At 43.1% G+C, this 12,661-nt stretch overlaps 1 protein-coding gene across 1 annotated transcript in view; it reads left to right on the top strand.

Moving 5' to 3' along the window:
* NEK10 (NIMA related kinase 10) overlaps window positions 1–12,661 on the top strand; it is a 269,835-nt gene that overhangs the window by 86,516 nt on the left and 170,658 nt on the right. The window contains 5 exon segments of the mRNA XM_059879962.1: window positions 4,021–4,245; window positions 7,054–7,193; window positions 8,072–8,133; window positions 10,019–10,096; window positions 11,918–11,982. Of these exon segments, the coding sequence (XP_059735945.1) occupies window positions 4,021–4,245; window positions 7,054–7,193; window positions 8,072–8,133; window positions 10,019–10,096; window positions 11,918–11,982 (570 nt within the window).

Raw genomic sequence — 12,661 nt, 5'->3', positions numbered from 1 at the left:
TGATTTTGGAGCCCAGAAAAATAAAGTCTGACACTGTTTCCACTGTTTCCCCATCTATCTGCCATTAAGTGATGGGACTGGATGCCATGATCTTAGTTTTCTGAATGTTGAGCTTTAACCCAACTTTTTCACTCTCCTCTTTCACTTTCATCAAGAGGCTCTTTAGTTCTCCACTTTCTGCCATAAGGGTGGTGTCATCTGCATATCTGAGGTTATTGATATTTCTCCCAGCAATCTTGATTCCAGCTCCTGCTTCATCCAGCACAGCGTTTCTCATGATGTACTCTGCATATAAGTTAAATAAGCAGGGTGACAATATGCAGCCTTGACGAACTCCTTTTCCTATTTGGACCCAGCCTGTTGTTCCATGTCCAGTTCTAACTGTAGCTTCCTGACCTGCATATAGGTTTCTCAAGAGGCAGGTCAGGTGATCTGGTACGCCCATCTCTTTCATAATTTTCCACAGTTTATTGTGATCCACACAGTCAAAGGCTTTGGCATAGCCAATAAAACAGAAATAGATGTTTTTCTGGAACTCTCTTGCTTTTTCAATGATCCATTGGATGTTGGCAATTTACTGTTTCCTTTGCCTTTTCTAAAATCAGCTTGAACATCTGGAAGTTCACAGTTCATGTATTGCTGAAGCCTGGCTTGGAGAATTTTGAGCATTACTTTACTAGCATGTGAGATGAGTGCAATTGTGCGGTAGTTTGAGTATTCTTTGGCATTGCCTTTCTTTGGGACTGGAATGAAAACTGACCTTTTCCAGTCCTGTGGCCACTGCTGAGTTTTCCAAATTTGCTGGCATATTGAGTGCAGCACTTTCACAGCCTCAACTTTCAGGATTTGAAATAGCTCAACTGGAATTCCATCACCTCTACTAGCTTTGTTTGTAGTGATGCTTCCTAAGGCCCACTTGACTTCACATTCCAGGGTGTCTGGCTCTAGGTGAGTGATCACACCATCATGATGATCTAGGTCGTAAAGCTCTTTTTTTGTACAGGTCTTCTGTGTATTCTTGCCACCTCTGCTTAATATCTTCTGCTTCTGTTAGGTCCCTGCCATTTCTGTCCTTTATTGAGCCCACCTTTGCATGAAATGTTCCCTTGGTATCTCTAATTTTCTTGAAGAGATCTTTAGTCTTTCCCATTCTATTGTTTTCCTCTATTTCTTTGCATTGATCACTGAGGAAGGCTTTCTTTTCTCTCCTTGCTATTCTTTAGAACTCTGCATTCAAATGGGTATATCTTTCCTTTTCTCCTTTGCTTTTCGCTTCCTCTCTTTTCACAGCTGTTTGTAAGGCCTCCTCAGACAGCCATTTTGCTTAAGGCAAGTAAAATACACTAAGATAGCTACTGACTTATTTCGTGACCAAAACGGAATCTAAAGTAAAATGAATCATTTTCACTTGAACTACATTTTGCCCTGAAAACTTACTCTATCCAGCTGTTAGGTTATCAAGTTGCAACCTGTGTCATTTGATACTTAGTTCAGTATCATTTGATACTGAGTTGAAAAAAATCATAATATTCTAAGGAGGCAAAATAGTTAATAGAAATCCCAGGCAATAAAGCACTGACATTTAACTCATAGTAAATCCCTTGAATTCTTCTTCTAAGCCAATTTAACCCTCTTTTACCAACTGCACTGGTTGGTATAGATTTGGTTATCTGCCATTTACCTAATAGACCCTGCACAGGTATTGAAAAACCAAAAGTGTGTGAGACAGGGCTGCACAACGTAGGGGAGGGTCAGACACACGAGCCCTCAGTTCTACCCCAATGTTGTAGTTGCTGTGGTCGGTAAGGCACAGGACAGATACCCCGGGGGCAGGGCACCTCCAATTGGAGCAAGAGGTCATTCCAAGTTTCCTAAAAGAAGGGGCAATTGTCCGGGCAGTAAAAGGGACAAGTAAACAGAATATTCTCCCCCTGGAGGCGTGCAGTGATGTGAAGAGATGAGCGTGTGTGGGTGGGTGCAGCCGCAGCAGGGTGTGGAAGGGGTGCAGAAAACTAGTTCAGCAGATGGCGATGAGTTAGAAATAGAGTTCACTTTGGCCAGCCCTTTACAGGCCAGGCCCTGCTCTAAGCACTTCTCTGTGTTGACTTGTTTAATCTGAATGGTAACTTTCTTCCCATATTTTACAGATGAGACACCTTTAACTAGGTCATTGATGGGCTGTTTGTGCTAAATAGTGTGGCTTTTATCATGAACATCATGGAGACTCACAGATTTTAAGCATGATCGGATGGATTTCGTGGGAACCGTTCTTCTGATTTTAGTGTGTGGGGTGTGGGATTCAGCCACAAAATGCGATTCACTTAGAACAAGGAGGGAAGGTGTGGTGAAGTAAGTTTGAGAAGGTGAAGAACGCAGTGTACCAAAGCACATATGTTCTGAATGTCAGAGCATGAAAGTTTGGGAGGGAGAGGAGCTATGGAAATTAGCTCAGGTAAAGGAATTGTGGGGGCTTCCCAGGTGGCACTAGTGGTAAAGAACCCGTCTGCCAATGCAGGAGACATAAGAGACGCAGGTTCGATCCCTGGGTCAGGAAGATCCCCTGGAGGAAGGCATGGCAACCCACTCCAGTATTCTTGCCCTCAGTATTCATGGAGAATCCCATGGACAGAGAAGCCTGGTGGGCTGCAATCCATAAGGTTGCAAAGCACTGGACACAACTGAAGGGACTTAGCACACACACAAAGAATTGTGAGTCCAGATAAGAATGGGAATGTTGGAGAGGTGGGTGGCTGAGGCGCTTGTATCGTGAGCATAGTTGAACATCACGAGGATGGAGGGACAGTGGGGATGGCTACTGCCAGACTCACAGAAGAATTAGCCCCAGTGCTTGCCTCGGAAACCGGGCACTGGAGGTTCCCCACTGCAGGGACAGGTTGAAGAGGAGGTGTCTTGGAGGATTCCCAATCTTTGGCTTGGAAATTGAAAAGGCTGTGGAGATCAGGAACATGAGAGGAAGGGCTGATCTGCGGAGGAGGATAAGGACTTTGAGCCTAGAGATAGTTGGGTGAGTGCCTGTGGAGCACCTAAGTGGCTTGCTGGAAACTCCAGAGGTTGGGAGTGATGTTTGCATGAACTCTCCACGTAGGGCAGAGAGAGGGTCTGAGGCCTTAAGAATAAATGACACCATCCCGGGAGAGTGTTCGGAGTGTGAGCCTGGAGGATAGGATGGTTCTCTGAAATGTCTGTCATCGTAATGTTTCAGAGATTAGTTGAACCTTATGTCTTATCCATCATTATCTTTTATTCTCCAGGTGTTCACTGAGCGCTTTGCATTTAATTTCCCTGGATCATAGTGTTTTTTGCCATCATGTATTAATGTCTCATTTTTTTAAAAAAAGATTTATTTATTTGGCTGCATTAGGTCTTAGTTGTGGCATGCAGGCTTAGGTGCCCTGAGCGTGTGGGTCTTAGTTTCCTGACTAAGGATTGAACCCATGCCCTTTGCAATGGAGGGTGGATTCTTAACCACTGGACCATGAGGGAAGTCCCTAATGTCTCATTTTTATAATCACATGATAAGTTTCTGAAGACTAAGAGCTTTTATATTTCTTTGGTCTTGAGCACAGTACAGTCCCCATTGTATGTACTTGATGCCTATTTGCTGGTTAGTAGGTTTTTAGCCAGACCAATGGGGATACCATGAAGATGTGACTTAAAAAGTGCTTACAAAGGGGTAAATTTCTGCAGGAGAAATTTGGCCCCCTGCCTGTTTTTGTAAATAAAGGTTTATTGGCACACAGCTGTGCCTGTTGGTTTTTGTGTGTTGCCTGTGGCTGCTTTTTCCATGTCAGTGTGACTGGGTAGTTGTGACAGAGACTGTAAGGCCTCCAGAGCTACAGACACTTAGCTGTGGTCCAGCCTTTACAGAAACGTGTGCAGACCAGGATGTAGAGTGTGCTAGCGCCACAGTCTGTGCAAGTGAGCAGCTCAGTGTGAACCAAGCCAGGCCGGTCCCACTGAGCTGAGTGCACCCCCTCCCCTACTCCCACCCCATCGCAGGCTGACAGCCGAGCTGCTGCGCCTGCTCTGTGCCGAGCGCCAGGTGAGAGAGCAGGTGAAGCTCTATGAGGGGGTCCCCGTCCTGCTCAGCCTGCTGCACTCAGACCACCTGAAGCTGCTATGGAGTGTCGTCTGGATTCTGGTGCAGATTTGCGAGGACCCAGAGACCAGCGTGGAAATCCGCATCTGGGGCGGCATCAAGCAACTTCTTCATATTTTGCGAGGGTGAGTCAGGGAGGCCTTTCACTTGTTCTACCCTGGTTGATGAAGGCTGGGGTCTCAGCCGCTTGAAGGCAGGGTGGGCACGTGCTCGGCTAGCTCCCCTCTGCTCTTTGGTCATTTCTCTTCTGCAGTCATTTTTACTTGTAGTAAACAGGCTCTTCGTCAATGTTGGGAGCATTTGTCTTTTTAGCTTCTTGGTTGGGGGGAGCCCTGACATGTTTATCTTTGCATCACCAGCCTCCAGGCTAGTGCCAGGGGTAAAGGAGGCCTTCACTCTGCAAATGTGGGCTGAATAGAAACCCAAAGAAAACATTTGTCTGGCCACCCTTCTTGAATCAGTATATGCATATTGTAATCCCAACAAGTACACTAGTTACTACTGTTTTACTGAAATGTCTGTGTGTGCATATATGTCACTCATCTATAAAGAGAAGGCAAAGCCTGCATGACAGGAGCAGGTGTATAATCCTTAGCTGAAACAGGAGAAAATACTGTCCATCAAATGATTGCATGTTACTGACCCTGGTCCAGTTGCTCCTCTTGTCTCTCTAATCTCCATGGCAGTGCTCTGAGCTATGTGAACACCTTGCTGTCTCTCTTTTAAAGACAGAATTCAGTGATGTTCAGAGCCATGAATCTGGGGAAGGAATGGTTTGTTAAAAGAGTTGCAAACTGAAGTTCTCTTGTTGCAAAAATTATAACAGTAACAACAGATAGTAGGTAGATATTATGTGTATTAAGTACATTGAAGTATTGAATAACAACATCTATTGGTACCATTAGTGGGAGGATTCTATTACCTAAAATTATTATAAAGCATAATTCACCCCTCTAGATGCTGAATTAAAGGTGAAAAGGATTTTATATCTGCCTAGAAAAAGATCACACTTATCTGTAGTATGTAAATAAAGCTCATTCTAATAAAAGAGTAACATCAATTTTAATATAACATGCTATCAAATCAACGTCATTCAGACTTTGTGCTTATTGTGCCTTGTAACTTGATATTGTGGAGCCGTGTGTCATCACTTCCATTCTCTGAGGGAACTTTCCAAAGTGTAAGAATAGGCTAGAGATCTGAGCAGTAGCTTTCTCAACAATTTCTGTCCTTACCAAAACCAAGGAAAAGATGTGTAGACTGTTGACAACCTTCTTGTTTTCATGAATATCACACAAAAATCTCAAATACTTTAAAGTTTAAATTATAAATCTTTCATTAGTAATGTGGCATGATGGGTTAGCCTAATAGTCAGAGTAACTCTGGTTGCAGATTATTTTTCCCCGCTTGAGTCTGTAGGATGATGGTGGTGGTGGTGGTGGTGATTTTTGTTCCATGATAGTTATTACAGTAGCTGTGGGGAGGCCTCTTGGAGAGGAGCTATTTTCTTGATGATAAAATTAAATTATATAATAGTTAAGCAATATTTCAAGGACAGTGCCTGCACAGAACTGAGTTTAATATAAGGCACTATTTCCCTATTTTGTTCAAGCCATAACTATTCTTGATAGAAAAGGGTTCTTTTACATCTAAAAAAAGTAATTTTCCCAGTCCACTTCTGTGGTACAATGTTAGAAATCTCTTCCCTGGAAAGATGCTATATGTCAACACTTCTTCTGTGTTAAACATTACTCAGTGCTCTGGGAGAATTATGACCCCAGCTGGGTAAACAGTATCCTTTCAGAGCTTGGCTGCCTGGAGCTGGTATGAGGCTGCCAGGTTGTCTGCTGGCTGGAGTATGAACAGGCTGTGTCGTGAGATCTAGTCATGCCCATCCACCTGCAGTCCCAAAGTCAGAGGCAGTAACTAAAAGGCTCTGTGCTCTTGATCAGGCAGAGTGGTCCCTGACATTCAAGTTTTATCATAATTGAAGATCACTGATGGTGACTATCCCTAGACCTGGCTCCACTGTCTTCCCTGTGCTCCCCAAAGGAAGGACAGAGGGCCTGGGTGACTCAGGAGGGAGGCCGGGGAGACTCCATCCACGTTATATTTGGGCATATAGAAATCTAGGTGGAGCTGCTGTCATGACAAATAAATATGAAAAAACAAACAAAAAACAACTCTGGGCAATCATGTAAAACAAAAGGCAGCAAAGCAAATAAAGACAGATAAATAATCTGCTGTGGAAGGTGTTACACCAAGTAAATAGAAAATCCAATGCTTTGTTTTGTTAGACTGAACAGACCGTGAAGTTTATGAAATGAAATTGAAGATGAGGTGATAGAACAGTACAAAGGAGCAGGATGACTGTGCAGCTGGGAGAGATGAGGACTTAATGCACAAACCCAGGACAAGGAAGAACGTGGAGTCAGTGAAAGGAAGGGCGTGCCTGATGACATTACACGCGGCACAAGGGAAGGGGACGAGGGAGCGAGAGCAGCTGGAAAATGAAGCATATGGCCGCGGAACATGTGGGTAATTAACATCCCTAAGGTAAAGAATGAAACCAAGGGAAATTTTGCAAAGCCTCAGTGACCTAATAGAAGAGAACTTCCCTAAGATAAAAGAAGACTGACATTTAATGGAAAAAGACAAACCGCAGAATGATGAAGACCGAAATGTATTCAAGTAAATGGCAGAGGAAAAGAGTTCAAAACAGAGGCGGCTGAATGCAACAGAGAGAGATGACTCCTACATCACACCGTACACAAAAATCATGTCTGGGTAGTTTGGAAGGTCAAACAATAAAGATAAGATAGGAGAAAACTTGATGATCTGGGAGAGGCAAGATTTCTCAAATGGAAACCAGAAAGCATTGACCGTGAACTGCCATTGGTAAATCGGCCTGTGCATTGACTTTTCTTTTTCAGAGACAGAAATTTTGTTTCTGATCGTTCCTCCATTGGAAGCCTGTCTAGTGCCAATGCGGCTGGCCGAATCCAGCAGCTTCATTTGTCAGAAGATTTAAGCCCTCGGGAAATACAAGAAAATACTTTCTCTCTTCAAGCAGGTATTTATATCACATTATTATGTTTTATTATTTGATACTGTTTAACTTTATATTATTCTAAGATTATAAGGATAATATTAATTAGGCCCAATTTATAACTATAAAAACTGTGAAGTTAAATTCATGTGGATGCTTGAAAACTTCTTGGTACCAGTGTTGGAACTGCAGGTTAACGACACCCCAGACTTTGTGTTCTGGACAGGTGCACAACCAGGAGTTGGACTCCTGGCCCCTTCTTCTTACAAGTTCCGTGCCCTAGTGTATCAGCCCTCTGAAACAGTTCATGCTCAGACTGTAAAGGTTACTTTCTATAGTGTATTTAAAGTGTGCACTATTTGTCCACCATCGTGGATGTGCACTATGCACCTGCTCCATGAGGGCCTGTGCTGGGCTCAGGGCGGACGGTGCCTGCCCGCCTCCCCCAGAGCACAGGAGGCCTGGGGTGGGCGTACACTTGGGTTACACAGAGAAGACAGACACCGGCCAGCACAGCTCGGCTGCCTTTCCCCAGAGATGTACCAGAGGGGAAATCAGTGTTTGTTTTAAAACCAACTCTTTTAAAAAATTATTTCTTTATTTGGGTGCATGAGGTCTTTGCTGCAGCACACGGAATCTTTGATTTTCATTTCGGCATGCGGGGTTTTTAGTTGCATCATGTAGGATGTAGCTCCCTGGCCAGGGCTTAAACCTGGGCCCTCTACAATGGGAATGTGGAGTCTTGGTCACTGGTCCACCAGGGAAGGCCCAGAAAATTAGTGTTTTTTGAGAAATGACCCTGCCAGTGAAGTTCTCTGAGGCAGAGAGTGAGAGTGCTGGTGTAACCATGCAAGTGCAGCCGTGGGCACGAAAGACTCGGTGTTTGGTGGTTTTCATTGCAGCCTGCTGTGCGGCCCTCACGGAGCTGGTGCTGGACGACAGCAATGCCCACCAGGTGGTGCAGGTGAGAGGGCGGGGCGGGGGGGGGGGGTGCCGGGCCACGCCGCTGTGCAGGGAGCCCCCTGCAGGCGGCCCGGTATCCCAGATCATGGCCTCTATGGTCCCAGCAACGTGGTCTTAAAATATTGTAATATCTTAGCTAACATGCAGGATTCCATTTTATATTCTTGTCCTTACCCTGTTAACTCACTTAGCTTTCAGAGAACTGCCATGTAGTTGACTGATGGTGTTTATTTCTTATATTATATGCAGTTTATTTCATTCTCTTTATCCTTTTTAAAACAGCTATCCTGAACTGCTTTAATTTGGGGCACACAGGATGCCATGAGCCAAGAGGACGTCAAGTTATTTAGGGTATATGCCCAGTAGTGGGATGGGGGGGTCATATGGATGAAACACAGCAAACAAAAATATTTATTGCTGAGGGACTAATTTCACAAAGCACACACAGCATCATTCAGTAACCAACTTACTACATATAGAGTCATATGTATGTGTGTGTGTGCATAAATACACACATTTGTATACAACCCTGTAATGTGTTTCTGTTATAAAAGTTACTTCCTGTTTGTTGGATTTTACAGAGGAAACGTTTTTTTTGGGGGGTCAATACATCAACTTAAAAATATATAAATTCATAATGTTAGTAAGGATCAGGTCAGCAGTGATGAGAGTCCCTGAGGAATTCAGCAGGTCAGGGTGGCTGGTGAGGCAGGGGGAAGCTCAGTCCCATTACTGTTAACTTGCTGGCTTGGCCTCTGGAAAAGTATTCTGCCTAAGCTTTGACTTTGTCATGTATAAAACAAGGAAACCGTAAGACTAATTCACATAATAGCTAGTCAGTCAGAAAGAGAAAAACAAATATCGTATATTAACACATATATATGGAATATAGAAAGATGGTACTGATAAACCTATCTGCAGGGCAACAATGGAGATGCAGACACAGAGAACAGACTTGTGGACCCAGTGGGGGACGGAGAGGGAGGGACAAGCTGAAAGAGTGCCATGGAAACATACATTACCATATGTAAAATAGGTAGCCAGTGGGAATTTGCTGTATCATGCAGGGAGTGCAGACAACCTCTGTGACAACCTGGAGGGGTGCGATGGGGTGGGAGCGAGGAGGGAGCTTCAAGAGAGAGGGGACATGTGTATACCTATGGCTGATTCATGTTGATGTACGGCAGAAACCAACAATACAATATTTACAACAGTATTGTAAAGCAGTTATCCTCCAGTTAAAAATAGATTATTTTGTAAAAGACTGAATGCAGTAAGGCAGTAAAACTCTGCACAGTTATAAATGTCCACGTAGAGAATTTAGTAAATTATGTATTTAATAGATAATACAAAAGTACCAGTAAGGCAGTACATTTTGTTCACTTCTCCATGTGTATATTTGTATTAGAATAAGTCTAGAAAGATGTTAATTGTTTATACAAATAGCATTCATTTTTAAAAATATATTTTCTCTTAATTTTCTCTTTTCTATACTCATTTATCTCCATGTATTGTTTAATTAACAAAACAATAAAGGGAGAAATATTTTATATATTATAATTGTATTTTATAATTTTATATTTAAAATGCAAAATATAGAAATACTTGGGTCCCTTAACTCTGCTCACATTTTGGTTCCTACTCTTTGTTTTTAAAGTATTTAAATCACTTTTAATTGATGTACTTTGTTATCATCTTTAATGACAGTTGAAATTTTAAGATGTGGTTATACCCTTTGATGTTTCAACACATTACATTAACATCTTTAGTATTATCCTATAAAATTGACTCATGGTTCCAAAATTATACTAACAGTTCTTCTTTAATGTTTTAAAGTTGTTCTTTTCTTCTTGCTCACTCATAACATGGCATCTTTATTCTTCCAGGAAAATGGCATATATACAATAGCAAAATTAATTTTACCAAACAAACAAAAGAATGCAGCAAAAACTAATCTATTACAGGTAATAAACATATCTATTATTCTTTAATATCAAGTTACTGGAATCTGGGGAAATTTTGATAATAGGAGGTATGATTTTTAGAACTTGTAGGTTAGCACTGGTCCCCTGTACTGACCGTGAGGGAAAAATACCTGGTGAGAGAGGCTGGAATGGAAAGAAATGCTGTCAAAACAGTGTAAAAGATTTAATAGTAGTTTCTCCATAGGGAGATAGGTGATTTTATTTAGATATTTTTTTGCTTATCCATAAGTTCTATGTTTTAAAAATATTGCTTGTATATCAGCAAAAAAAAGGCGGGGGGTGGGGTGGGAAATTATGTGCTGTATTTAAGCATGGAGCGCAGTCACTAGCCTTTCTCCTTTACAAAGGCAGACTTGTAAAATGGATCTCAATAGATGAGAAGGTGCTGGTTGGGTGAGTGAAGGGGTGGAGTGGACACGCATGGCTCCTACTCCAGAGCGGATGAGCATACACAGAGAACAGCATGGACACAGCTCGAAGGCCTGGCAGCTTAGAGCGTGCTTTGCTTAGGGCAGGTGTGTGGGGGTGAAGGAGGAGGGGGAGTGCCTTGGGAGAGGGGGCCTGGTGGGTAAGAAGGGGTCTCATTCTGCAGGATCTTATATGGCACACCAGAGGGCAAGTGTTCCCTGAGACATTGGAATAATAAAATCAGAGTCAGAGGAAGCCTTTGCAGCTGTTGAAGCTTATCCCTTTTTTCAAGTCATTAGAAAAGGAAGTAAAATGTGACATTTGCCTTCAAGCTGACTTCAGGGCTCTCACCCAGAATGATCGTTAGACCCTCAGAGAATTTGTGGTGGTGTCTGTGGGCTGGCAGACAGAGCTGCCACTGAGAACACACAGGTGTGGGGATGACTGCCTCTCAGGGAGCACAGAGGCCCGACCTTTTGCCAGAACAGGACAAGTCCACCCTTTACCGGACGTGCAGCCTGTTAAGTCATCAGAGGGTTTTAAAGAATTTTTACAGAAATTCTCCCAAGACACACACAGGTTCCCCACTTCTCATAGCCGCTTGCTTTCTCACCAGGCTCCTTTGTGTCATCTTGTTATCTGCCTGACTTTCCCAGGCCGTTTTGTTTGCAACCCTTCTATATTTAGGTCACTGATTTTATGAGATGATTCCAGACTTGAATTCAGCAGACGCTAGTCACCTTTGTGGTGGCCTCGGGTACAGGTATAGCTGCAGGCCCAGGGCTCTCTTGCTCTCTTTTCTCAGCACTGCAGAATTTCCAGTGTTTATTTTTCTCTGGTGAACCCTCACAGGCCTCTTCTGAGTGTTCTCGGGAGTGACTGTAGATGGTTCTATCTGGGGACTGCCTTAGACTTTACTCAAGAAACCAATTTGTCAAGTTGGAGTCCACTGTGCCTGTGGATATTTTTATATGCCATCATTTCTAGGGTTTATTTTCTCACGAAAACTATATAAATATTGAGGCATATGTAGCAGGCTAGAAACAAAATAAACCTCGAGCTCCTGGAAGTCTTGTGCCATTTGGTTTTCTCGGCACAGGAGTTTTATTTCTTGTCTCTGTGCTCCTTTTGTACGTTCTAGAAAGGAACTAACGACAGGCACCGAATCAAACAAGGCCCAGACCGCAAGCCTTCCACAGGGCAAATGCTTTTTAAACACAAGAACTCTGGTGTTTCTGTCCCCTGTTTTCAGTTACGAGCTGTGGCTCCTGCAGCCACCAGCCACGTTCACTGTACAGCCACGTTAGTGTCCGCTTCGTGATCATTCTATCCTGAAAACGTTTTACTTCCTTGAGCTACCATTTGAGAATCACATATCCTTCTATTTTCCAGTGTTACGCATTCAGAGCCTTGAGGTTTCTCTTCAGTATGGAAAGAAACAGACCACTGTTTAAAAGGTATGAGCTTAGAGAAATTCGGGTGACCTGTGATCTTTAGATTCAACTGTTTTCACAGGCCTGCTTTTGTATGCAAACAGTAAGAAAAGAAAAAGTCAAAATGCAAAACATGTGTCCTCAGATTTCTTAAAATCCACAGATAAAGCAAGTCAGCCCTAAATGATATCTTAACACCGAAAGTTTGCAGAGTGACGAGGAAGCACACGAATCAAATCAGTACACCTCTTTTCATTACCTGTGACTGCTGCAGTGTTTAGTTTTTCTCTCTTTTTTAAGACATTAACTTTTAAAGCAATGAAATAAAAACATGTGCTTGTTTTTGCCCCTTCAGAAATGTCCGAAGTTGATCTAGACATTTCCTTTTTTAAAAAATTGTGGCTGTGCTGGGTCTTTGTTGCTGCGCGCAGGCTTTCTCTAGTTGAGGGGAGCAGGGACTGCTCTCTTGTTGCAGAGTACAGGCTCTGGAGCACGCGTTCAGGAGTGGGGGTCCTTGGGCTTCGTTGCCCCGTAGTATGTCGGATCCTTCCTGACCAGGGATCAAAGCCGAGTGCGCCACATTAGTAGGTGGGCTCCCAAGCACTGGACCCCCAGGGAAGTCCTAAGCACTGCCTTTTAATCAGTAGAGAAGAAAATACTTATCTGGATGCTCTTCACAGGATAGGAATTCATTTGTAGGGTA

Source organism: Bos taurus, chromosome 22 (assembly GCF_002263795.3).
Source record: "Bos taurus isolate L1 Dominette 01449 registration number 42190680 breed Hereford chromosome 22, ARS-UCD2.0, whole genome shotgun sequence".
NCBI lineage: Eukaryota > Metazoa > Chordata > Mammalia > Artiodactyla > Bovidae > Bos > Bos taurus.
Note: the sequence above shows the minus strand (reverse complement) of the source record. Positions and strands in the feature narration are given on the sequence as shown.